The following is a 26584-nucleotide window of genomic DNA, read 5'->3' as shown; positions in this document are numbered from 1 at the left end:
AGTGCTTTGCTCTGATGGAAAATGATACGTTTCTTGGACCCCTGAAAGTGAACTTCCAGGTCTCACTGACTCTTTATGATCTTTAAAGTTTGAGTTCTGTTGTTTTTGTTTGTTTGTTTGCTTGTTTTAGGGCATATTTTTCCTTGCAGACACAGAACAACTAATAAAATGGAACACTTTATGGGTGCTCCTTATTTTGTCCTTCTGAGTTGACCTCCTGCTTACCCCCTGTCCACTTAATTGTGAATTCTAGTGTGCAGAGCTCACTCTTCAGACATTTGTTAATTCTCCTTCCTAAGTTGCCAGGTAGTGTACTGATAAAGAGGGGAAATGCAAGTTTTCTTATGGTTTTGCTGATCCAATTCAAAGGGCCAATTCTGATAAAATATCTTTGAAATTGTTATAGGAATAAAAAATGTGGGGCGTGTGCGTGTGTGTGTGTGTGTGTGTGTGTGTGTGTGTGAGAGAGAGAGAGAAGAAGGAAGGAACATACAAAAAACCTAGACCCCTCATTCCACCATTTTAAACAAGATTCTCCTAATGTTTAGATTACTGTGCAGATTGGTTTCACCACCTGGGAAAGATGGTCTGATTTAATTAATCAATTAATTATCTAATGAGTTATTTAAGTTTGTGTAGAGCTCTGCGTGTTTTCCTCATAGATAATGGCTTGATCTCATGATTTGCTCAGTTCCTTCGGTGCAGTTCTGGGTGAAATGTGTGTGTGTGTGTGTGTGTACTGGAGGTCATTGTGAGGTTCTTCTGTTGAAAAATACTGTTTTTTTCCTTTTTTTTTTTTAATTGAGGGGGAAAAATTCAATTCCCTACCTCACACCATTTAGTAGCCGTGCCCTCAGCTGTGCCTGTTACCGTCAAGTCCAGAGACCATGCATTTTATTCATTCTGGAGAATAAGCCTCCCATTCTGCTGTTCCAAGAAGAGGCAGTGGAATGCTGTTCTTGAAAGTTCTTGTGTATTAGGAAAACTAGAGAAAAACTGCTGCACCTCTGTTTTCTTTTGTGGAGAGCGTTTCTTCTCTTTTTGCCCAGGAACAGATGACCGATGTGTCCAATAGGGACAGTAGGAGCCTATGTTGCCTCTCCTGGGATGTGGCAGCTGCTGTGGATAAGCCCCAGGCATGGGTTTCCTTCCTCAGAGCAGGACTGGAGAGCTTTTACCTCACCAAGGACCACTGTAGAGACAAATGAAGTTCATTTTTTTTAATTGAAGTATAGTTGATTTACAATGTTGTGTTAATTACTGTCGTACAGCAAAGTGATTCAGTTATACATACATATACATTCTTTTTTCTATATTCTTTTCCATTATGGTTTATCATAGGATATTGAATATAGTTCCCTGTGCTATACAGTAGGACTTTGCCGTTTATCCATCTATATATAATAGTTTGCATCTGCTAACCCCAGCCTCCTGCTCCATTCCTCAGCCCCCTCCCCCGGCAACCACAAGTCTGTTCTCTATGCCCATTATTCTGTTTCTGTTCCTTTGTGAACAGATAGGTTCATTTGTGTCATATTTTAGATTTCACATATAAGTGATATCATATGGTGTTTGTCTTTCTCTTTCTGACTTACTTCACTTAGTATGATGATCTCTAGTTGCATCCGTGTTGCTGCAAATGGCATTAATCCATTCTTTTTGATGGCTGAGTAGTATTCCATTGTATATATGTACCACATCTTCTTTATCCATTCGGACAAATGAAGTTTAATATATAACTTCCCATGGAGAAGCATGTACCAATCTAGTCCTTTAAAGAACCTAAGACCTGTCTCAGTGTGCATGTCCTTCTGTCCCGTGTGATGGCTCCTGGAGAGAGACAGGGCAGGAGACGAGAGAGGGAAGGAAGAATCACACTCAGCATCTATGCATCAGGTTCTTAATTTTCATAACAAGAACGGAACTGTGTTCATGTGCATTGCACTGGGGACGCAGCCCCAGTTATAGGGTGAGGGCGTGGCTGCCCAGGGGCTCTTTCCCTCCCACCTGCTGCTCTCTGAGAATGCAAAGCATGATGCAGAGCATGAGACTTCTGGGAAATAACATTTCCATTTCTGCTCGAGCAGGGCTGGGGCTAGGTCTTCTCCCTGTGCCACCCAGGAAACCCAGCCCAACTCTTCAGTCCGTCTTTTTTCTTAAGGGTATTTATTTTTTTAATTTCATTTTTATTTCATATTGGAGTATAGTTGATCTACAGTGTTCTGTTGGTTTCATGTGTACAGCAAAGTGATTCAGTTATACATATACATATATGCGTTGTCTTTCAGATTCTTTTCCCATATAGAATATTGAATTTTCCCATTACAGAATATTGAGTAGCTGATTTTGGCAAAGACAAAGTTAAGTAAGAGAAAGCAAAGGGAGACAGCAGCTCGCCTTCATCAGATTCCAGCGGTGAGCCAAGCACTGCCATGGCGTGATGTTACCATGCAGTCTCTTTTCTTGTTCCTGGTCATCTGTTTCCCTTTACTTGGTCTTTTGACCTGCATTGTCGTTCACAAAGTGTTAAGTAATGAACCCGACACCTCCAGGAATCTTTTTTTTTTTTTTTACCTGGACCATGTTTTTGTGCCCAACCCAGAACTTTGTATCTTTGAGGATGGCAAGTTGGGGATAAAAGATTTTTAATTTATCTGATTGACAGGGGTATCACTCTAGAAAGTGAATTGTTTCCAGATGGCATCGTTGGCATTGCTTCTAGAGGCTCTTTTAAGCTTCTTGTTATTCAAAAACACTAGCTCAGGATCATGATGGCAGTCCAGAGAGAGAATGGCCAATTTTTGTTTTTTATTTCAATGCCACTGCCAGTGCTGCATCCTTTCGTATTTTGTTTCAAGTTCATAGCATACGTGAGTGTCTGCTGCAGACAGAGTGTCTCCGGCAGTCAGGGAAGGGAGAGGAGCATTGCACACCTACTGTGTGTTCTGCCTCAGGTGATGCATGTGACAAACAGCTATTAATCGCATCAAATGTGCAAAGTCTGGGGATGAAAGATGAATCAGAGCCAGGCTGTCACTGAGCATTCAGTCCACAGGGGAAATGAAATCTGTAGACAATAACCACAGCGCAGTACAATGTTGGCAAGATCTGAGCAATCTAGAGGTAGGACCGAGGAGGGAAAGTTGCAATCTGATGAAAATAAAGGGAGGCTGCTCAGAGAGGAGATGTCTAAGTTATTTTGAAATCTGTGTAGGGAATTATCAGGGTATTTAAGAGGGAATAAGATGAGGAATGGCCGGGCGTATTCGGGCAGCTGGCTTAGTTCAGTATTGCAGGGAGAGTGGGGCTGGGGCTTTTATATAGGGCAGAAACTAAGTAATCACTGTACGGGTGCAGGAGCCCAGGGGCGGGAGTGGGTGGTGCCTCTGCCCTCACCCTGCTTCCCTCTGGCTTTCTATGCACATGGCTGCTATGCTGGACCACTCGCTCTCCACCTCTTCTCGCTTCTTTTTAATTTAAAAAAAAATTTTTTTTTCTTTTTTGGCTGCATTGGGTCTTCGTTGCTGTGCGCAGGCTTTTCTCTAGCTGCGGCAAGCGGGGGCTGCTCTTCGTTGCGGTGCACGGGCTTCTCATTGCGGTGGCTTCTCTTGTTGTGGAGCACAGCCTCTAAGTGCGTGGGCCCAGTAGTTGTGGCACACAGGCTCAGTAGTTGTGGCTCGCGGGCTCTAGAGCACAAGCTCAGTAGTTGTGGTACACGGGCTTAGTTGCGCTGCAACATGTGGGATCTTCCCGGACCAGGGCTCGAACCCGTGTCCCCTGCATTGGCAGGCGGATTCTTAACCACTGCGCCACCAGGGAAGTTCCTCTCCTTGCTTTTTTTCTTCTTCCTCCTCTGTAGGAGTAGATGGTAACATTTCCTCCCCATCCACCACTCTCTACTCGACCTCCCTTGCTGATCTCACCCAGTCCCTTGGATTCAGATGACTTCCAATCTGTCTTTCACTAGTGATTCTTCTCTTACTGCCTCTAAGCCATCACGACCTCTACCTCCTGCAGGAATTACAGATACTTAGCCAAAATAGGTATGAAAATCTTCCTTCATGTTTCTCCCCGACCGAACTTTTCTGTTTTTCTACTCTTATTGATAGCATTTTCCAAATCTCAGAGGCCTTTAAAAGTCAGAGAATTGTTATTTTCTTTTAATCTCACCTCTCCCTTGTCCAGACCATATGCATGGTTTCTTCACAATTACTCTCACATTGGTCTCTTCATTCTTGATTCAGACTCTTATTCGGTCCACCACCAGTGCCTCTGCGTTCAGCCTCTGGAATATCTTGTGAGTCTTTTCTACCCTCATGACCTTTAGTTCAGGCTCTCATCATCTCGTTGCTTGGATTACTACAAGTCCCCATCAACGGCCCCGTTTCCATTTCCTCCTGTCCCTTCATCCCGTACGAGTGCCCCTGCCAGATTGCCCTTCTGAAATGTAATCTGATCATGCTGCTTCTCCAAGCAAACCCCCCCAAAGGCTGCCTCCTCGCCGGCTCCCCTTTCAGGACAGGCTTCCGGACCCAGCATCTTAGTGTCCATATTCTGCCCTTACCTACCTCTCCAGTGTAATTTCTCTGGAATATAATCTGACGCTCTTTGTTAAACAGTATGTTAAATGGAAGATCTGGCTTCGGCACCAAGGTTACAGCATGAAGAATTTTTTTAAAAATACAAAAACTCCTGGCCTAGAGTCAGAAAGTAGAATGATGGTTGCCAGAGGCTGAGAGAAGGGGGAAATGGGGAGTTAATGTTTAATGGGTAAAGTTTCAGTTGGGGAAGATGAAAAATTCTGGAGAAGGATGATGGTGATGGCTGCACAACAACGTGAATGTATTTAATGCCACTGAACAGTGTGCTTAAAAATGGTTAAAAAGATACATCTTATGTTATGTATATTTGAACACACACCTCCTGGACCTCGTGGTCAAATGGAGAGAGTATAAAAGTGAGAGGTTATTGAAGATTGGGTGAGGGGATTTTGGAGAGAACTGGGCTGTGATTCCCCCACTGCAGGGTACTGGGGATGGAGGAAAGGGTACCAGTCTCTCATCCCAAATCTAGAGAGCACGGCTTGAGGGACGTCATCTGGGAAGTTTGTCCCATGTTTTCCTCAGTTGGGAGCCTGGTGGCCTGGTGCCTGATGTCAGCCTGGGGAATCTAGAGGGCAAATTGCCTTGGTGTCTGAGTGGAAGAGAGCGGCTGCTGGGCTGCATGGGGCCTGAATTCACCCTTTTTTGTCTGATCAAATAAGGAGGCCCCGGTGTGGACCGGATTCCCACAGGAGGGTCAACAGGGGTGTTGTCTTAAATGCTGTCCGGGGGGGGCTGCCTAGAGAGTTGATGGTACCCTTGCCCGCCTTGAGATGGAGACCCACAGGCGGATCCCCACAGGCGGTGGAGGAAATCAGTGAGCCCAGGCTAGAGGCCGGTCAGCCAGGTAAAGGAAGTGCAGGGAGAGATCACCGCCAAGTTAAAGGTCTCCGAAGACCCGATGGGAGAATCCCATGAGAGAAGTGTCTGCTTGCCTAAAGAGGGTAAAACCATTCGAGATCAGGTCAGCGAGGGAAGAGCTTCACCTCCCCTCCCCTCTCCTCCTTCCCTCCTCCTTCTCTAGTTTCAGGATCAGGAAGGGCAGCTAGAGTGCTGGGGAGAACGTGAGAAGGCAGGGAGAGGGAGCGGACCCCACCATTTCCCCCCAGTCACAGGCGACCTGTGGGCCCTTCCGGGGGGGGAACCGGGATCACCTTCACGGAAAGGCTGAACTGTGGCTTAAGCTGTGGGGTTGGGCCTTCTGGATTCTGAATCAAGACCATTCTTTTGCTGTTTAAAGGGCTGTAAGGCTTTGTATTACCTAAGAATTATCGGTTATGGGCCTGACTGAGATTTCACCCAGGACCAGGCGAGGAACATTTTCCTACCAAGCAGGTTTAAAGAGACGACGGCAGACAACGCTAGAGTTGCTTTTACGTTGATACCGCATGAGTCCTGCTTACCCAAGGAGCCAGTTCCACCTCTCAACGTTGGCGCTCCAGCCGAACGGACAGTGTGATATTTATTCCCTGGGCGCCCCCGGTCGAGGGCAATTCCACCTTTGTACTTTGGTTCGTGGTCTTCCTCGACTCCTCTTCCCACACTGTGTTTTAATTTCACTTCTTGTATGAGAGGGCTGTTGATACTTGTCTGATCATCCATCCATTTGGATTTAAACTGCTTGAGGGCAAGAACCTTGTCTTATTTGTCTCTGAATCCCATTAATCATCTATCATAGTTCTGAGTACATAGTAGACATTGATAAAAGATTACACCTAGGGGCAGAACAGGAATAAAGACACAGACATAGAGAATTGATCTGAGGACACAGGGAGGGCGAAGGGTAAGCTGGGACAAAGTGAGAGAGTGGCATGGACATATATACACTACCAAATGTAAAATAGATAGCTAGTGGGAAGCAGCTGCATAGCACAGGGAGATCAGCTCGGTGCTTTGTGACCACCTAGAGGAGTGGGATAGGGAGGGTGGGAGGGAGACACAAGAGGGAGGAGATATGGGGATATATGTATATGTATAGCTGATTCACTTTGTTATACAGCAGAAACTAACACACCATTGTAAAGCAATTATACTCCAATAAAAATGTTAAAAAAAAGAAAAAAAAGAAAAAAGATTACAGAATGGCCGAGTGATTGATGAATGAAATAATCCAGTTTGATAGCGAATATATATTGTGCTTATGAAGGCAGGAAAGAAAACAGTATTATGGCATTCCTGTTGCTTTTTTTCCCTTCTGTTGCCAAGCAGAGTTTGAATAGGGCTTGTTGGAGCCACGAACCAACTCTTCCGATGCTACCAGACATGCACACCGTTCTGTACACTTCTAAAGAGGAAATAGCATCTTTTTATGGGTGTATGTAATTGTTTTCCATTTTAAAAAAAAATTAGGTGAGTGACAAGATATCCATATTAATCACAGACAAATTACAGAATACAAATAAGCGTTGCAGTAAACAGTCTCCTACACCCCCTCCCAGGCATCAGGCACTGTTAACTCTCTCTCATCTCTTCCCATGTGCCAGGTTCTCTCTTGAAGTAGCGGTAGAGCCCACTGGAGTCGAATTAATATTTGTGGCATGGGAGTCAAAGCTAAGAGTGAGTGGAGTGAGGTATTCAACCGTTGCTATGTTAGGACGCCCCAGGCAACAGGGAGCGAGCTGGCCTGGGGACCAAGTGGGATCTGTAGCAGAAACTCTGTTCCCAAGTCAGCTGCCTCCTGCATCCTCCTTGGCCAGCCGGCTTGAGACGGTGATCAACCAAGCTGGAACTTAGGAGGAGCTGCTTCTTTCTGCTTTGCCTTGGGTGTTGATTAAATGGGGGCGGGGAGAGGAGAAGGGGTGAAAACAAGAGTGTGGCAGAAACTTTACAGCTGTGGTTTTGCCCTCCAGAGGACACTGGCGATGTCTGGAGTTGCCTGTAGTTGTCACAGCTAGGGGGCTGGCACCCCTCGTATGTAGAGAGTAGAGACCAGAGATGTGCTAAACACCCTGCAGTGCACAGCACAGCCTCTCACAGCAAAGAAGTATCTGCCTTCAAATGTCCATAGGGCTGAGGTTGAGAAACCTGCTTTTTAAAAAAAGGCAAGAAAACACTTGGCAATGATGCTATTGCATACAAGAGCAAGGACTATAAAAATATTTATTGAACGATGTCTCACTTGCCCATTGAGATGTCAGTTTGAAAAGTCTTCTCGGTGAGTCTGGAGTCTATCTGGTAGATTACAAATGCTAAAGGTTTTTTGGGGTTTTCTAAACATCTTTATTGGAGTATAATTGCTTTACAGTGGTGTGTTAGTTTCTGCTGTATAACAAACTGAATCAGCTATACATATACATATATCCCCATATCTCCCCCCTCTTGCGTCTCCCTCCCACCCTCCCTATCCCACTCCTCTAGGTGGTCACAAAGCACCGAGCTGATCTCCCTGTGCTATGCGGCTGCTTCCCACTAGCTATCTATTTTACATTTGGTAGTGTATATATGTCCATGCCACTCTCTCACTTCGTCCCAGCTTACCCTTCCCCCTCCCCGTGTCCTCAAGTCCATTCTCTACGTCTGCATCTTTATTACTGTCGTGCCCCTAGGTTCTTCAGAACTTTTTTTTTTTTTAGATTCCATATATATGTGTTAGCATGCGGTATTTGTTTTTCTCTTTCTGACTTACTTCACTCAGTGATCAGTGTTTTGTGCATTGTTGAAAAGTCAAGAGTTGTCATAAGGAAGAGCAGAAAGCACTTCATGGAAAATCATACTTGAAATTATCCCAAGTAGCTTTTAAAAACTGATTTCATTAAATCCAGTGGAACAAATAGCCAGGTGGTTTTTAATCCAGGGGCAAAGCTGGGGGAAAGGGGGCTTGGGGGAGATAAATAATGGAGCTCCTTTCTAGCTTTGTTCTTTTTATGTTGTTGAGATTTTTATTTTTTTAACAAAATGAATCTCTCTCTAGTATCCCTTTGTGTTTGTCTTCAGGCCTTGGAATGACTTGCAAGGTTCAGAGACATCATTATGTACCTGTGACACTGACCCCACTGTTTATTTTCCAAATCCTAAGTAGTTTGAGGGGACACAAAGAGGGCACTGTGTGTGGTGACTGCACCTATGGGTGATCTAAGGGAAGGTCAGGATGGCTGTCACGTCCCCAAATCCCTAAGTGGACAGGGGGTGTCTTCAATACTCAAGAAAGAATCAGGGACTAGAAATAAAGGCAGAGACCCAGGCATGTAACTTGGAAAGCTTTATATTCTTCTTTTTTTTTTTTTTTTTTTTTTTTAGCATGATTGAATCAATGGACGGTTTTTATGAGCTTCACAGACATGCAGAGAAAAAAGAAAAAAACAGCTTGGCAGGAATACAGGGAGGGGGAAAGGATCTAAATTAAATATAACAGTTGCCTGCAGTTTAGTTGCTGACAAAAAAACAAGTCGTTTTCTCTGAGAAGCATGTGTAATATGTCAGGAAGAAAAAAAGCACAATTAGCACACTTCTTACATGAGATCTTATGGATAGCACCATATTAATTTTAATCACTTAATTAAAAGTACTCCACTGTCTTCTTTATTGCAAATCAATAAAGTATGCATGTACCTGACTTTCACCTGTCTCATACTTGGCAAGGAGAGCGTAGCTTTCTCTGACTACCCAGCTTATAGCAATGAGATTTCCCCTGTCATATCTCCTAACTGTCCCAAGATCAGCACCTGCTTTATGTTGCCTCTTATAGTTTTATCTGTCTACCTATCCATCCATCCCTCACAAATTACCACAAACTTCGTAGCTTAAAACAACAGAAATGGGGTCCAGAAGTCTGAAATCTGAAGGTTCTAGGGGAGAATCTTTCCTTACTCCTTCCGGTTTCTGGTGACACCAGGCAATCCTTAGCTTGTGGCAGCAAAACTCCAGTCTGTCTTAGTCCGTTCCGGCTGCTGTAACAGAACATCATAGACTGGGTAGCTTGTAAACAACAGAGAGGTATTTCTCACAGTTCTGGCATCTGGAAGTCGAGGGTCAGGGTGCCAGCACAGTCAGGTGAGAGCCCTCTTCCTGGTTCATTGTCAGGCATCTCTGCACTGTGTCCTCACGTGCAGGAAGGGGCAAGGAAGCTGTCTGGGGTCTTCTTTATAAAGGCATTAACCCCCATTCTTGAGGACTCCTCCCTCATGACCTAATCACCTCCCAAAGGCCCCACTTCCAAATATCATCACATTGGTGATTAGGTTTCAGCATATTAATTTGGAGGGGAGACACAGACAGTCAGTCTTACAGCACTGTCTCTGACCTCACATGGCCTTTTCCACTGTGTCTGTGTCTTGTCCTCTTCTGTCTATTATATGGACACTTGTCATTGGATTTAGGGCCTACCTGGATAATCCAGGATCATCTCATCTTGAGATCCTTAACTTAATCACATCTACAAATACCTTTTTTCCATATAAAGTCACATTCACAAGTTCCTGGGGTTATGACATAGTCATATCTTTTTGGGGGGCCACGATTCAACCCACTACCCTATCTATCTATCTATCTCTCTGTCTATCTATCAAATCCTTTTTGGTTTTTGTGTTTTCCAGAATGCTGAGGACACAGTAATAACTAACAAATGCTTACCAATTTGAAAGTGTGGCCTTATTTTAAAGTGACCCAAATTAATGGCTGGGCTAATTGTCCCACCTTGTTTCCAAGATGTTCTCTCATTAGCTCTAAGGAACATATGAACATAAAGACACTCCAGCCTTGCAAAGTAAATGTATGTTTCAAACTAAAGACCAAAGTTCAATAGCCACACCTAAAGCCAGAGCAGTCAGTAAGGTGAACTGTTATTATAACTTGTAAGATTGCTGTTTTTCTAAGTGTTAATCCTTGGGCTGCAATTAACATCCTAGGTGGTCTTGAGGATTACTAGCTCCCAGCAAGGTGTAAATGTCTCAGTTGAATCAACCCTATTTATCCTTTATTAATTTAGGTGCCCTAGAAGAGAAAGAAAAAAAACATTGATCAGAGCTTTCGAAATAGAGGGAGGAAATCTTAGTATGAATATGCTTGCTCTTAATTGGTTCACTGAAATTGAGTACATTATAAAACAAGGACAGGTATTTGCTATGTTCTCTGTAAGTCCTGGAAGCGTCATGGCAGAGAGAAAGGAGTGTGTGGGAGTGATCGGGAGACTTTGGTCAAGAAACCTGGTTCTAGATCTGGAGCCGTAGGCCTGGTTCTGCTGCCATTTGTGTGGCCTTGGGCAAGTCCCCTGATTTCTCCGAGCTTCAGGTTCCTTCCTTTTCTGGAAACCAGATGGATTAAAGTAGAAGTTTTTCAAACTGTGTTCCAGTGTGCCACGTCACCGTCTTCTAAACTGCTCCCTGACACAAGTTCTCTCTGTGATTAGAAACTGGGTTTGGTTCAGAATTAAGAAACTCTGGCGTTTTTGTTCTTCATTCACCTGTTTGCAGCGGAAAGCTACAAGGACACTCAGATGGTGAAGATTAAAGAGGAACCCATGGAGGTGGACATCCAGGACCCGCAGGCCTCAGTATCACCCAGCCGCAGTGTTGGCTATAGCACTTTAATTGGGCGAGAGAAAACTGAACCCTTACAGAAGATGCCAGAAGGCAGAGTGCCCCCAGAGAGAAACCTCTTCAGTCAAGACATCTCTGTGAAGATGGCGTCCGAGCTTCTTTTTCAACTGTCAGGTACGTTTCCTCGAGGAAAAAAAAAAAATGTCAATAATGGGGACTAATTGGAGGGAAAGCCACTCTAACGAAGTAAAAACACCTGCATTATAGGATTTTTTTAGACAGAAATCCATTTTGTTACTTTAACATGTATACCACCTCTCAAACGAAGAGTTCATCAAATGCTGCCAGGTAGAACTCCTGCCAAACTTTCTTTAGTAAATAGTTAAGAATCATTTGAAATTAGAACTCTATTCAACTTTTCAACTTCGTGCAAATGATCCCTGTTGCCTGGACTAAACGGCTCACCTCTAATTTTGTTTAGGCAGTTGATCTGATTAACAGCCTTTTTTTTTTTTTTTTTTTTTCCTAATGTGCAAAAGATAAACTTCAATTTACTCCAACAGTGACTGAGTTACTGTGAATTCCAAATTAGTGTGGTCGGAATTAACGAGATTTTACGGTGTCTTGCCAAAAAACAAAAAAATCAAGGAAAGGGGAAGACAAAAGCTGAAACTGTGAGGACTCTTTTCCAGCTATAACATAGTAGAACATTTCCTGTAAACCAACTTTTTCTACTTCAAATACTCAGAAGTCAAAGTTTAGGAATCAGCTAAGTGATCACCTATTACAAAGCTAAGGAATCACCTATTCTAGCTCAGCTAAGTGTCTTGATAGAATAGGGGAGGGTCCTAGAACCTAAGCTGTTCTCTTTATCACCTCATTCAAGCTTCATGGTCTTTGTCCTTATCAAATTTAATGTGCTGTTATTGCTTAAATGTGATTGAGATGGATGAAAGAGACTCCTATAAGATTCAGACTTATATAGAAATACAGATACTTTGTCCTTGGTCAAGCATCGGCTTACATACTGAAATTCAGGCATCAGTAGTGTTTGTTACTAATATTTGATAAACTCTGTTTTGTTATGGCTAACAGATTTCAAACACCCACTAAATGCCTCATTATTTAAGTATCGACTTTTCTCCCCTAAGAAAAATACCGGAAAAGAGGAAAGAAGCTAGAATCTGCAAGGCATCGTGATAGCTCACCTCCTCATTGGCCTCATGACACGCCCCCATAGCTGTGAAGTTATCAGTCGGTGCCGAAAATGGCAGGCTCGGAGTTCTCAAACAAGGACTCTGTTTGTGCAGAGCTCAGAGAGGTGGAAACAGTTAAGTCAGTAAACTGAATAGACCACATAGATCTTTGCAAGTTCCAAAAAAACTCCAAACATGCAAGATGCTTTTCTTTAAAAAAAAAACAAAAACAAAAAAAAACAGGCTGAAAGCATCTCTAAAAACAATATAACTTTGAAAATGATTTAGCAGTTCAAATTTGCAAAAGTGTGGTTCTTTTCAAAAAGTCTCTGTCTCTAGCAGTACATTATCATGGTCTACTATCAGCTAAAAACTTTGTGTCTGAGAGTTCTCACCCTGGCGCTGTCACTGACTGCCTGGGTGACCTCAAGCAAGTCATTTAGCCCCGATTTCCTGCTCTCTGAAAGAACACTGCCTGTGAATCCAAATTCACCCTCATTGTCACTGTTGAACGGACAGAAAGGAATTGTCCACGCAAATATGCACACAGCAGCTTCAGACCAGTGTTAAAAAGCACGGGACAGCGTAAATCTCTGTTTAAAATTTTCCCCCAAATCCGTAAGATTAGGAGTTTTTCACTTGCCCTGCTGTTGAAATCTGAAACCCTTGTAGAGGTGGCCAGGTTTCCTCTGGAGACTTAAAAGAAGCCACCGAGGGCTGTGACAGTCAGGGCAGAATCCTCACATTTGAACTGGATGGGGAAGACCAGAGGTCAACTTTTGTGTTCCTGAAAGCTAATTAAATAATTTCTGACAGCTGGTAGATTGAGACCTCAAGACAGAGTAAGGGAGAGTTTACCTCCTCTTGTCTAATGATATTTTTTGTCTCCTGTGACATTTATCAGAATGTGCACTCGATGACTCTCGCACCCAGAGGTCTTACGTTTGTTTTTATATCCCGTCTCACAAAGGGGCCTGACAATACAGAATGCTTAAAGGTCGTCATCCAAGTCAGAAGCGGAACGGTTGCAACAACTGCAGTTTTCATGCTGAATCAGAGAAAAGCAGACATTTTCAGCTGGGGAAAAATATAATAGAAAGAACTATCTTTATGCACATCTGTGTGTGTGTGTGTGTGTGTGTGTGTGTACATGTACTCACTGAGGCCTGATGAAAATCAGACAACACATTTATACTTTGTTAGTAACTCTTTCCCTTTGATTGGTTTTTAGTAAACTATTTTGGTAGATGCTATCGACATGCTTCTGTTGCCTGTCTTTACCAATAAGACAGGAAGGGTTTGAATGTTTAAAAAAGAAACCAAAAGAAAACCACAACAGAGAAAGAGGATGTTTCTGCTTCAGCCTTAAACACACAAATCGAGTCAGAGCAACCTAAGAGATGTCTGTTTCATCCTTTCTCTTTACAGAGAAGGTGAGCAAAGAACACACTCACACGAAAGAAAACACCATCCGGACGACCACCAGGTAGGCCACTGCGGAGTCCCCTCGGAACACCCCCTCTGGGGGCCATCAGGCCCACGTCACAGTTTGAGCAACATTCCTCCAACCGTTCTCTCCCACTGGGTTCAAAAGTCACCCCTTTATCATCATTTTGTGTTTGAACTTTGGTTGGTGGAAACAACACAAAACGCAAAGGACACCAAGGGGGAAGGCCATTCATAGTTATTAAACATCTAAATGTGTCACTTTGCTGGAGAGTTTTCCTTATGCTATTATTTTTTATTCCTTACAATGATTGTGCGAAGTAGATAATATTATCCTCTTGGCAGAAGTTTCCTGACTGGAGAGTTGAAGTGGGTGGCGGGGCTGTGTTTGGGAGCTGGGTCTGTATCTCAGGAAAGCCTCAGTCGGTTGGTAGACCGAGGTTGAACTGCGTTCCTAAGTAGCTTTGCAGCTGTGGACTGATAACTTGTCACCAGGGACATCCCAGCTTTTTAACTCACTGCATTGTTAGGAGGGCAAAAATGTAAAAAGCAGAAGAAAGACAATGCTTTCAGAAATTGCAGGAAAACTGACATCACTAACAACTGTAGGTTAAGGAAGCTTTCCATTTGCCAAAGGCAGTTGAAGAGAAGGTCAGCCAGGGTGGGCTGCCCATCAGGGTGGGTCAGGCAGGGTGGGCTGCCCATCCTGAGGCTCGTAACCACCCAGACCCGAACCGTTGCAGGCAGGTGCCAACAAGTGCAGACCCACCTCTGTGGAAAGGGAGCTTGGGGGAGAGGCCGGCTCCCCCGTGGCAGGCTTTAAGTCAAGGAACTTTACTTTCCTGAGCAAACTTAGATTCTTCCTCCTGGGAGCCGTTGATTGGTTTTGTGATTTAATTCTTGCGACGGAAGATCAACAGTGTTTTTCCTTTGGATGTGATATGAGTCGACCTCAGACCATCACCGGGCACATGAACGGTGTTCATTTGAACCTTAACGCGAGTTTTTTCTTCTTTTTAACTCTGTGAGTCGGAATTTGGGACTATCAAGTATTAAACAGTAATTAAAACAGAGTCAGCTTGCTTCGCACAGGGTTTATATAGTATTAGGGACAGAACCTGCCTCTAACCCAAGCATGGTGTTAGGCTTGCCTCCGTGTATAAGTACGCCGATGGGAAATGAGTCTTTCCATCTGGTCTGTGCGTTGTGTTGGGAAATGGGTCTGGGGGATGGAGAGGGGATTTTGTCTGTTCAGTTGGATGCCCAAATAGGAGATGTGAACTACTATAGATTCCAGCCTGCCTTCTCCATGTAATCCTAAGGCTATTTTTTTTTTTTTTTTGGTATCTATGCTTATGTTCATGAGTCTAAACACATGAAATGGGCCAGATTGGTAGACATCGAAAGACGGCAGATTAAAAATAAGAGGTGTCAATTTTAATTTGCTTCCCTAGGCTTCCTGAAGTGTCACAGCTCAGGTTCCCTAGAAGCAGAGCCCTAGACAGGGATCCCTGTGCGGGTGTGTTATTGAGGGCGTGCTGTCAGAGGGACCTGCAGGGATGCGATGGGGCGGGAGAAGGAAGGGGAGCTGAGCAAGGATTCTAGGGCCAGTTGTCTCCCGCAGAGAATTCTGGAGCATGAATTGCACCACAGAGGAAATCCTGCCTTGAGGTAAGGGGGCCAGCTCTTGGTCCCCCCTCATTATCCACTAACTTCATCAGGGGATGTGTAGCCTGCCAGGTGAGGGGGGCTCCAACGGTGAGGGCATTTCTCACTACAAGCAGCCGACACCCCTGGCGATGCGGGGTGAGTGCACCAGTGCGGTAAAGGGGATCTGGGCAGGACCCCAGCCCCATCTCCTATGGAGGTTTTCTGCGGGCTCTTTAAGATTACATGATAATATTTACCTAGCAGAAAGGTATGCTGCAAGACCCTGTTATTATGCTTTCCAGGTGTTCTCTGGGAAGAGGTAAGTGGAGGTTTGAACTAGCCCCAAACAAGTGAAATGTACAATACCTCCTAGCCTTGGCTGGAGCTGAAGCATAATTACAGGATAGAAGAGAGGGGTTTTTTTAGCCATTTGGCAAAAAACGGAGCAATCCTTAAATTCTCCTGTTGCTGGGAGATTATGCGTAAGAAGAAATCCAAATCAGATCTTTTGCCCAAAGCAAAACAAGAGGTGCTTCCTATGAGCTTCCCCACCCCTACAATGTGGTATTCAGACATCAGTGTTATAGGTTTCTTGGTTTCTTGTTCTTCTACAAAATCCTTGGTGTGTTTTTATTTTTCCTTTGAGTAGGCAACTTGCCCAATTAACCTCTCCTCAAAGAGATCTCTTTTTACCTTCTCACCTCATTACTTCAGGTGGAATAGAATCAAGCTGCCTTGTGCCAAGAAATCCTCTTTAACCTGAGTTAACCGATAGCAGAAATAAGGGGGAAAAAACGCCAACTCTCTTCTTTTTTGATTCCCGTTTTGGAAGAAACTCTTACTTTTGGAAGAGGTCTGCACAAGGTCAGCTAATGGGGTTATGTTTTAAGGTATGATCTGTGATACTTTCCAGAAAGATTTACATCGAGGCTCCAACTTCCCATACCTCCAGATTTTTTAAGTACTTAGTGGGATGTTTGGTTAGTTATCAGATTTCCCACGTTTGATTTCCTGGAAGAAGCTGACTGTCCAGAGCGATGGTTCATGATGGGAATCAAAGTTCGGAATTGTCCATGTTTCAGAGTTGCTGGGCACATTTAAGATAGTTGACTTGTGAAGGGCAGCCTTGGACGCTGGCCTCAGCGCGGTATTGAGATCAGGCACATCCAAATGCTGACGGGTGCCTGAGCCCTTCCACTCAGTGAGATCTGCCTCTGGGATCTGGAGATCCAGGGGAACCAGAGGAGGAAAGAGATGTGCAATGCTGAAAAAAGAAACTGATTCTCTCCGATTCTCTCTCTGTCCTTTATCAACCCACAACTTTCCCCACTGTTGTTAATCATTATTAATCTTGACTCTCATGCCAAACACAAGAATGAAGAAAAAGTGTAGCAACCCAAGTGTGAAACACTCTGTCTCTGGCAGTTCCAATGTGTGCTTACCAATGAGATATGGGGGTGCTGGTTTCCATGCCCGGGCACCAAGGCAACAGGAAGCCCGTGGATGTCCGTACAGGTAACTCCCCATCCCATAAGGGCTGATGACTGCACCTCTCTCCTCATCCAATCCTCCCTCGTCACAGCTGTCCATTGGCCATTCTGCTGTTTGTTAATTCCTCGATTATAAGATGGGGAGACATGGAAAGAGAAAATGATGTTGGACAGCATTCCTTGTTAGCCATTTTTTTAAAAGAAGTTCTAGGTAAAGCTAAGGGTTGAAACTGATAACTAGCAAGTTTCTGGATCATTGGCTCTTGACCTCATTTTTCAAAAACTCTTACAATGGAAAATTTCAAACGATACAAGAACAGAGAATGTACCCATGATCGAGTTTAAATAATTATCAATTCATGACCAATTCATGTTTCATCCATCCCTTCCTTTTGTTCTTCTTCCCCGTAGATTATTTTGAAGCAAATCCTAGACATCATTTGAAGAACTGGTTTGAGAACGCCTTTTTAAAAAATTATCCTAAGAACTTAGACTCAGCTGCTTCAATTAGGATCATCTTCCCAAAAGTAAAGGAGAAAACCATCCACCAGGGTATCCCATGTGGCCAGGCAGAGAAATCAATCTACTTAGCAGCCGGGATGATTGGATCATCTGGTCCTGCTCACCAATGCCTTGACCCTACCCTTCCTTCCACCCTTGTCTGTGCCCTCCTAGGAGCACCTCCATTGAATCAGTCCTTCAGTTGGAGCTTCACTGTAAATGCTAAACAGCAGTTCTTCTGCCTGTTTAACCTTAGAGTCTAGAAAATTCAACCTAAGTGTAAAGAAGTCTGTGCGTCCCCTTTGAGATAGCCTGTGGCATTCTTAATGCCATTCTACCTGACAAATGAGATGGGGAGAAGGTCCGCCCAGACCCATGAGAACAGAAGGACTGAATGCTTAAGAGACTAACGCAATCTTGGTGTTTCGATTTCCTTTCCCAGCACAACCCTAGGTTCTGCTGGGAGCAGATAACCAGCTAATATGATCATTTGTAGATGAAAATATATGAGGCATGATATCATAACCAGATCCCAAAGTTTAATGGAATAAAAAGAAGATCTACATCTTCTGACATGGACCATCACCCAGCCAGATGCTGGATAAGATCGAAATAGGAAAATGGAACCCTAGAGTAAGAATCAGATAGCTCCTGGCAGGTGAATTGGACATGCTCGATGTTGTGTAACACCATGAACTTCAAACAATGGCTGCCAAGAACCCTCTCTTGGTTATTTGTTCTCTCTCTTCCCCATTAATAATTCAGCGTCCATGGGGCTATAAGATTACAGGCCTATAAGAAAAACTTCTCACACCTGGCTTGCTCTATTCCAAAAGCAAGGAAGTATTTACCTGAATTGTTTTTTTCTTCATTACTAGACAAAAAGCAGAAGTGGGAAAATCAGAAAGGTAGAGTCATATCATGCTGTGCCGACCAACATTTAATTTGCCCAATTTTGAGAATTTGAAATGCGGGCTATTTTTCTGTGATTTAGATAATGGCACTTACAGTGTTTACTAAAAGATATATGTACTTGGAAGTGTTCAATATAGAATTTTCCTGTGTGATTGTTTGGATGCCTGTCCTTAAATATTTATGAGTCAGTAACAGAAATTGCACAAATCTGTCAGAGCGTGATGTGCTGCTTCAATTTGTGCAATTTCCCCTTTTCAATTTTTAGAAGGCATAAGAGAACAATGCTCCATTACCTTAAGAAGTAAAAGATTACACATAAAGAACACTGGATTAGATGGAAGCAATTAAGAAAATAAACAGGAAACAGAGCAAATTAAATTGGTGATTTTTGAGTAGCTCTCCCTATAGTCTCTTTACCCTTTATATTTTCTAACTTTAAAATTAAAGGCACAGAATTTTGTTTCTAAAAAATGGAAATTGCTACTAATTTCATGGAATCTCTCCAGTTAGGACATTCAATGCTTTTTTGGTGAAGTCAAAGCTGGTTGTTGGGCCATTGAAAAGTTTATAAAGCGCCTTTGCTCAAGACACTGCCATCTACTGGAATACTGTCATAATAAATATGTAAATCTTTGTTGTCTGTGATGTTAAGTACCCACCCCCTCCACCCACCCAGTAAGGTACCTTTGTGCAGTGCACAGCCTGCACCACTGTATGTAGCTGCCCTGACACAAGTGTTGACTGGAGAGTTTGTCACTGGCAGTCCATCCTTCTCAACTTATCTTTGAGTTTTCATTTTTCAAAGAAGTTAAAACTCATCCTTTAAACAGTGGATCTTTTTTTTTTTTTTAGATACATATAGCCTCAAACTACTTTGTGCATTGCTCTCATTTGAGTTTTCTTCCTTCTTATCGCACCAAACCTTCCTCAGTACTTTTCTCTATTTCTATATGCCATTGTCCTGTAGGTATCACGCTCTGCCATTTTTCCTCCCACCCATGACCTCTACATTGAACGGTTATAGTTGAGACACTGTGCTTCCAGAACTCTTTAATACGGTGTCACTGTGAAGAGTTTAAATCTTCTTTTCAAGGATCTGAAGAGGGCTGTGCCTTTCTTTTCTTCATTTCCACGGGTTCTCCCACCTTTATTTCTACTGGCTTACAACTGTGTTCCATCTGTTTGCGCAGCTCAGAACAGTCAGGAACGAGGTATAAATGTGTAAGCCTCTGTAAGTAGACAGATCATGCACAGGTGACATGTGACATGTGGCTCAGATGCCAGCTTCTTCTAATCTGGGATTTTCTCTCAAGGGTGTCTCCATGGTTGTTACTAGAAATATCTCCAATATTCCAGGGTTGACCTCTGTTTAGGGAGGAAGGCCCTGGTGGATGACGCAGCAGGCCAGGGCCCATCCACATTTCACTGGGGTTACCTTCAACTTCCACGGGACAAAGGGTCTCGCATCGCTGCAGAGAAGACTGAGCTCATCTGTGCTCTGCTTGCCTCGGCAGAAGCCCATTGTCCTTGTTTATGTATAAAGTCAGATTCCTGCGGGAGATCCAGGTCCCTCCACGGGCTGACATTTCACGGCTCCTGACGTGCAGGTTCACTTCCGCGGCTGCGCCTGGCTCCGGCTCCCCGAGGTCTGGCCTCCCGGCCGCAGCCGCCCTCGACAAGGCCTGGCATTGTGCGCCTTGTCCTGAGAAGTTTCCTGGCTCCGCGGTGGATGAATGCTCGAGCCGCAGCAACAGGAATTGTTCCTTGAAAACGTGGTGTTAGGTTGTACGGATTGGCCCGACTCTAGGACAGCCCTAAATAGAAGGCATCTGTACTTTTTCAGAGAAGAAAATTTAAAAACATTACCAAAATGAATTCTCCCTAAAATGTTCTACTTTTCTTCTACAGTATTTTAAACAGCCTTTTTCTTCCGTGGCTCTCAGCCTTCTGCAACTGAAGTTGACTGATATGAATGGGATCAGAATTTAGATACAGTTGCCCCCGCCTGTGTCTTTTACAACTGCCTTCAATTATATCATCCCTCAGACTACTCTTTAAAAGACTAAGAGTCTCTTTAAAAATAAAGGATCCTGAACTGTAAATCTTAATCATTTGTTTTAAGTTTAAAAAATAACTTTTATTTTCAGAGAATATAGGAGAACATAAAGAAGAAAAAATACCCACTTATAATCAATCCTGCTACCTAGAAGCAACCACTGCTAAGTTGGTGGTGTGTATCCTGGCTGAATTTTTATCTGTTTAGAGATGTATACTTTCCCATCAAAACTGGATCCTACTATATATACAGTTTTATAATCTTCTCTTTTACCTAGTAATATATTAAGAATTTCTTTCCATGTCAGTAAACATAACCCAATATTATTCTTTTAATATTTGCATGTCATAATTTATTTAATACTTCTCTTATTCTTGGATATCAAGGGTTTGGTTTGGTTTGGTTTTCCCAAGTTCTTGCTAATTCTGGGATAAATTGACTCGAGAAAGCATTCACAGGTTTCAGGCTTTTGCTATGAATTGTCTAATTGACTTTCAAAAAGGTTGAATCTACAATTTTACCGGAAGCTAATGAGAGAATATTTTAAAGGTCTCTGTGCTTTATCATTAAAAAAAATTTTTTTTTACCGATTGGGAGGTTAAAAAGTATATCTTATAGTTAAAACCTTTTCATTTATTGATTCCTGGTGATATCAAGCATTTTGTTCATGAAGAGACATTTTTATTTGTTCTTTTGTATTTCTTTTATTGTCACTTATTATTCTGTCTGGTGGTTTGTCTGGGTTGAACTTTTTGTTTGATTGTTGATATTGATTTTTTTATTATTTTATTTAATATTTTTTTATTTATTATATTTATTTAAAGCAAAATGAAAGGAATAATGCAATAAACCACCATATCCCCACCACCCAGATTGAACAAATGTTTGCTACACTTATTTCACCAATCTTTTCTTCCTTATATTTTAGATCACATCCCTGACATGACATTCACTCCCACATTCTTTGATATATATATCTCTTAAAAAATAAGGACATTTTCTGCAATACCACTGTACACCTTACAAATTAACAACACATTCGATTGGTTTTTAACTGCTAAGAAGGTTCTAGCTGATCAGCACCAACCAAGTGTACAGCCGTGTCAATGAGGAGGAGAAGAAAGCACATCTTGGCTTTCTTATGACCTCCAAAAATTAAAGAAAATCTGGTGCCTATACGTGTAGCCGAATGATGGAGTGACCTTGCTTCTCCATCTGCCCACAAGCCCCATTTAGAAACCCACTGAATCTGCAATGCCAAGTCTCAATTTGTAGATAAATGCCCCGGCTGAAGCTTGCCAGTGTATAACGATTCATTCAAGCTTTCCTCACTACAGTCCTTCTTTCTTTGAAAATGTGTGTGCCCAACGTGATGGATGACTGGGTTTCCAGGCCTAGCCCACTGGGGTCATAAGAGGGCTTCTCTGTTGTGTCCCTTTTAAGCTTGAATAGGGAACTTGCTGTTTCATATCCTCAGGGCTGTCCTCAGGTCAGGGACTCGCAGTTGTTCTTAATCTCAAGCACTCTGCCCCACCGCCACATCCCCTGAGCTGCCACCCAGGGTGCTTTTATTAAAATAAGTAAGTAAATAAAATCATTCAAGAGTAGGGGTCCTCGGGAGGGACAGTATACATGAGCGCCATTAAAGCTGTGTTTTCTTTCATTATAGATTACCTTTTTAACTGACTGCAAGAAAGTTAACAGGGAAACTGGCACCGACTTTTATATCTAAAATGTTGATATCTGGGCCCATTTCAGAAGAAGCAACTACCCGGTCTCATCCAAAATGAAGTGAGGGCCCAAGTGGGCAGGTAGGATGACCACCTGCTGTCTGCAGTGACATACAGAGATGGCTATACTGGAGCAAAAGGACCTTACCCGGGTTGCAAAGAGAGCTCAAAAATCCTTTTCCAAAAATCGGTAGAACTAAGCAGTTAATAGATTTCAAATACAATGATTTATCAATATGTTTCAAAACATACAGATATGTAAATATATACAAAAGAAATATTGAGCATCCATTATTCTATTATAAATTATTAGCAAATACCCAAGGACAGTAACATTTGAGAAAAAAATAAGCGCTACCTAAAGAAAATTGCATTAATCATGAAAATTAACTTGAAATAATGTTATTTGATCTTTTTAAAAAATGGAATATCTAAAAATAAAGTGTGGCAATGTGTTTGTTGTTCAATTGTGAGCGTATTTTCATGCAAGCTAGTACAGCTTCTGAGAAAGTTTCTTCTGACCTTAAAGTACTTGAAGAAATTTTGAGAAGATAGTTATAACTAATCCAGATATTTCCCCTGTTCCTTATTTTCGAATAATCCTATCTGGATATGTTTGAAAAGCTTTAAAAGAAAAAGGAAACCACAACCCTTTGTGCTCTGTGTCAATGACTATAACCTGTTATTGTTAGCAAGATGTAGTTTTGTTCAAGGACAATGTTTCCGGTTTGTTCTCATTTCCTTTGGTTGCAAGATGTATACCTGGAGATCCCATGTGGAAGTTACCTGTATCCATTTCAATCTGCAACGTTCGTATTCCATGTAGTCAGAAAGTCTTGGGACTAGAGTGAGATTTATTCTTGGAAGAATGTAGTCCGTCGCCTGTCTCTGCTTGAGGCTTTTGGAGGCATAGAGGATTGTTTTCTTGACTAGCGCCTCCTGCTCATTTCAAAATGTTAACGTAGTGTGTCACTCCTGGGTCTAAGTGATTCAGAGGTCAGAGTTTTAAAAATATCAGTACAATGGTTGTTGATAAATGTATGGAATTTCAGTTCTTAAAAAAATTAACCTGATACATCCATACAGAAAAGAAGTATTTCAGTGTCCTGACTTGAGAGCTGGGGCTAAGTAGAGATTGAGGCAGCCCTGTTACCAGGACGGACAGATGGCCATCTGGTGAGGTGGCCCAGGGGCTGGGGTCTGCTGGGAGGCAGGTAGCAGCTGCAGAGGGAAAACATTGGCTTCCACAGAACTTTCCCACCCCAGAAGGGGGCTCTGGCTCTCCTTCCGCAATATATAGCTTCTCTGAAATATCTAAGTCAGATAATTTGGTCTTAAAATTTCCTTAAAATAAAACAAAATGAAATAAAAATTAACCAACATTCTTTTGGACATATTTAATCAGCTCTTAGAAAAAAATCCAGAAGCCCTGTTATGTTATATGATACATAGCTGAATAAATAATTAAGTACTTTTACTTGAAAAAACACCATCTTTTTTATTGATTAAAGAAAATTTTGTCTATGTGCGGATTGAAGTCAGAATATCACTTCAGGATGATTTGCCCGAAACGCTTACATTTAATAGAATTTCATTCTACCCTGAAATATGTAGATCTTTCTAGAGTCTGAGGACAAATTCATTGCAGAGCAAAGTCTTTTTTTCTTATTTAATCTTTCTTTTCTATTTGCCATCCCCAAGTTCAGTCCTAAAAGTTATTGTCTTTTAGAAGGAAAAAAAATGACTTCTTCTCTGGTGTTCCTTTTAAATTATAGTGCCACCACTAAGCATAAAGTATTTTTTCTTAACTTTCTCTTACATACTATATCCACCTTATTCTTTTCCTTTTTTGTTTTGTTCTGCTTTGCTATTGCCATCAAAACAAGAATTCCCGTAACGTGTCGGTTTCAGTGGTGGCACCCCGGGGGGGATGGTTTGTAAGTAGATGGGCCTTCTGTTTTGCACGAAGCCGAACTCCTGTCGGCACTCAGATGTTAAAGGTGGAAATATTTGTGCCACAGTCAGCAGTTAGCAAAACGTATCCCTATTTAGAGCCATAATCTTTTATGGACTCTTTTATTATTTATTGTAAATCGTTTCTTTCTGCAGCCCTGAGCTGTTGACCTCACAGCCCATGCCATCTAATGCCTGGAATTGTCCAGTCACCGTGACACCAGTGCCCCTTCCTATTTTAACCCTTAGATTTTCTGCAGGAGAAAAATCAAAATACGCATTCATTGTCCGTTTCATTTTTATTCAGAAAAGAAACTCGAATAAATAAACGTTTTGTCTTCTCCAAGTAGCAAAAGGCAGGAAAAGTAATGGGGGTGTTTGGCAGTTCTAAGTCTACACCAACATCTTCCAGATGCTGTGTCTGAGTATTTATCAAGTATTTATACGAGTTAGCTAGTCTTCAGGTGGCCTGTCATTGTGCAGGACCAAAGGGGAGCCACTGTGGTAGGTGGTGATTTTGTTAAATGAGAATAAGTGACGGTCCCTTCCGCCATTAGCTATTAGTCAACCTGCTTCTCTACCAACTTTTTACCAAAAAATGTGAACTAGAAATAAGTCATTTTCTGGACGGATTTTGCGTTTTCCACTTCCTAAGCTCTCTTTCCGGTGGAGGGGCTTTTTCACACTAAAATGCCTAAATTGAGTCTGGAAGCACGAACCACGCGGCATTTGCAAGCTTGCTCCTTTTTTCCTGGAAGAATTGATAACTACCTAAGCAGTTGAAGGACGGTACACACACGCTTCAGAGTCTAGTACATCGTAAAACCTGCAGTTCATTGACTCTTTTCCTCCCTGAAAAGTGCAGACCCGGTTCATCCTGTATCGGGTACCTCCAGGGCCTCCCCTCTCTGCCCGCCACACTCTCCTGTCACCCACAGTCCCTGTGGCCTGAACGAGGGGCCGGTTTGTTCACCACAGAGCTGGACGTCCTCTGAGAGCAGATGGGCTTCTGCACTTTACAGACCCTGTGAGGCACAGGAAAAGAAAAGGGGCCTAAGGATGACCATCTCCACATTCTGAGAATGACCTTGCTTGGTGCTAAGTTATAAGTACAGCATCTTCTGTTCTCAGATCACAGGCAGAAAGTTAAAGATAACCAAATCATTTTTCACATGTTCTATTTCTCAATTGAAAAAGCCTTTCTTTGGTGACCTAGGATCCTGCATACTGAAACAGTACTCCCACCCCCCTTCCCTCCCTTCTTCCACTGTCTCTTCCTTTTGTTCTGTCAGTTCCAAGAAGGATCCATGACTTTGTATTGTCCATGCGTTACCCTAGATGTTAAGAGACCAAGCAAAAGGCAGTGTAGCTTAGTTTAATGGGCAAGGGTGCAAAATGCGATGCCAACAGGCCTGGGTTCAAATCCTGTCTCAGCCCACGGGCATGGACAACTACTTAACTTCTCTGTACCTGAGTCTCTTCATCTGTAAAATATGGATGATAATAGTAATCGTTGACACCCTATAGAGGGTCCTTGTGAGGATTCAATGAAGTTAATATACACAAAGCCCTTTAGAGCAGTGCCAGATACTTAGTAAGCAATACACGTGTTAGTTGCCATTTTTATTGAGCATGTACGATGTACTAAGAACTTTAACATGAAATATCTTATTTAACCCTTTACAGCTGCCCTATAAAGATGGTATTTTAAAAGCTCTTTTCCAATGATGAAACAGGCTAGGGAGGTTGTTGACAAAGATCACTTCACCATCAAGTGGCCAATATGGAATTCAGACTCAGATCCTTCTGATTCCAAACTCAGTGCTAAACCACTGCACTCTCACTTCCCAGCGTGAATGGATCCGAATGCGGAGCATTGCAGCGGGGTGTCTGGTCTGAGACATGCTCTGTTAACGTAGTATCTTCTCTTTATAGATAAGACCTTACACCAGTCTTAAGCTGCCTTGACTTGTCAAAGTTTCTCCATTGACTCTTTGCCCCTAACATTGCCAGTCCTTTTGTGCTTTTCTAGTATCCAGCCTCATCCCCTTCTAATTCTCCACTTCTTCAGGAGAAATCTTTTCTTTTCTATACAGGATAAAGCTGGCCTCCAGGGTAGAAAATTATTTGCAATGTTGTTTCCCTCAGCGATTGCCTCCGTTTCTTCTGAGCGGCTAGATGGTAATAGGGCTTCACTCCGCATGTGCGTGAAAATCTGCTGAAGAGAACACGTGACGATGCAGAGCTAGCAAAACCTAGGATGCGCTTCCCAGCACGTAGCGTGGCCGCCTCTGCCTGCTTCACCTGGAAACCTTCGGGTTGGTTGGAAATGTACCTGTGGTCTTTACCTGCCCTGTTTCTTAAGCTATTTTTCAATCTGCCTGTGTCGCTGCCGCTTTGCAGTGTTGGCCACCAGAGTCACCATGTCCCATATGGACTGCTGCTCTGGCCGCCTGCCTTGGGTTCTCCAACCCACCGGGCGGAGCTTCCTGAAACTGCAATCATACTGCGTCCCCGCCTTACTGAACACACCGCCGGGCTTTCCAGGACTGTTAGGACAAAGCCGGGATCCC

At 42.8% G+C, this 26584-nt stretch overlaps 1 protein-coding gene across 5 annotated transcripts in view; it reads left to right on the top strand.

The window, feature by feature from the left end:
- ZNF827 (zinc finger protein 827) overlaps positions 1-26584 on the top strand; it is a 175813-nt gene that overhangs the window by 85123 nt on the left and 64106 nt on the right. For all 5 annotated transcript variants that reach the window (XM_036853681.1, XM_036853682.1, XM_036853683.1 and 2 more), the window contains exons 6-7: positions 11009-11248; positions 13699-13756. In XM_036853681.1, the coding sequence (XP_036709576.1) occupies positions 11009-11248; positions 13699-13756 (298 nt within the window). The remainder of the gene's footprint in view (positions 1-11008; positions 11249-13698; positions 13757-26584) is intronic.

This window comes from Balaenoptera musculus, chromosome 5 (assembly GCF_009873245.2).
Source record: "Balaenoptera musculus isolate JJ_BM4_2016_0621 chromosome 5, mBalMus1.pri.v3, whole genome shotgun sequence".
NCBI lineage: Eukaryota > Metazoa > Chordata > Mammalia > Artiodactyla > Balaenopteridae > Balaenoptera > Balaenoptera musculus.
This window is presented reverse-complemented; position numbering and strand designations above follow the sequence as displayed.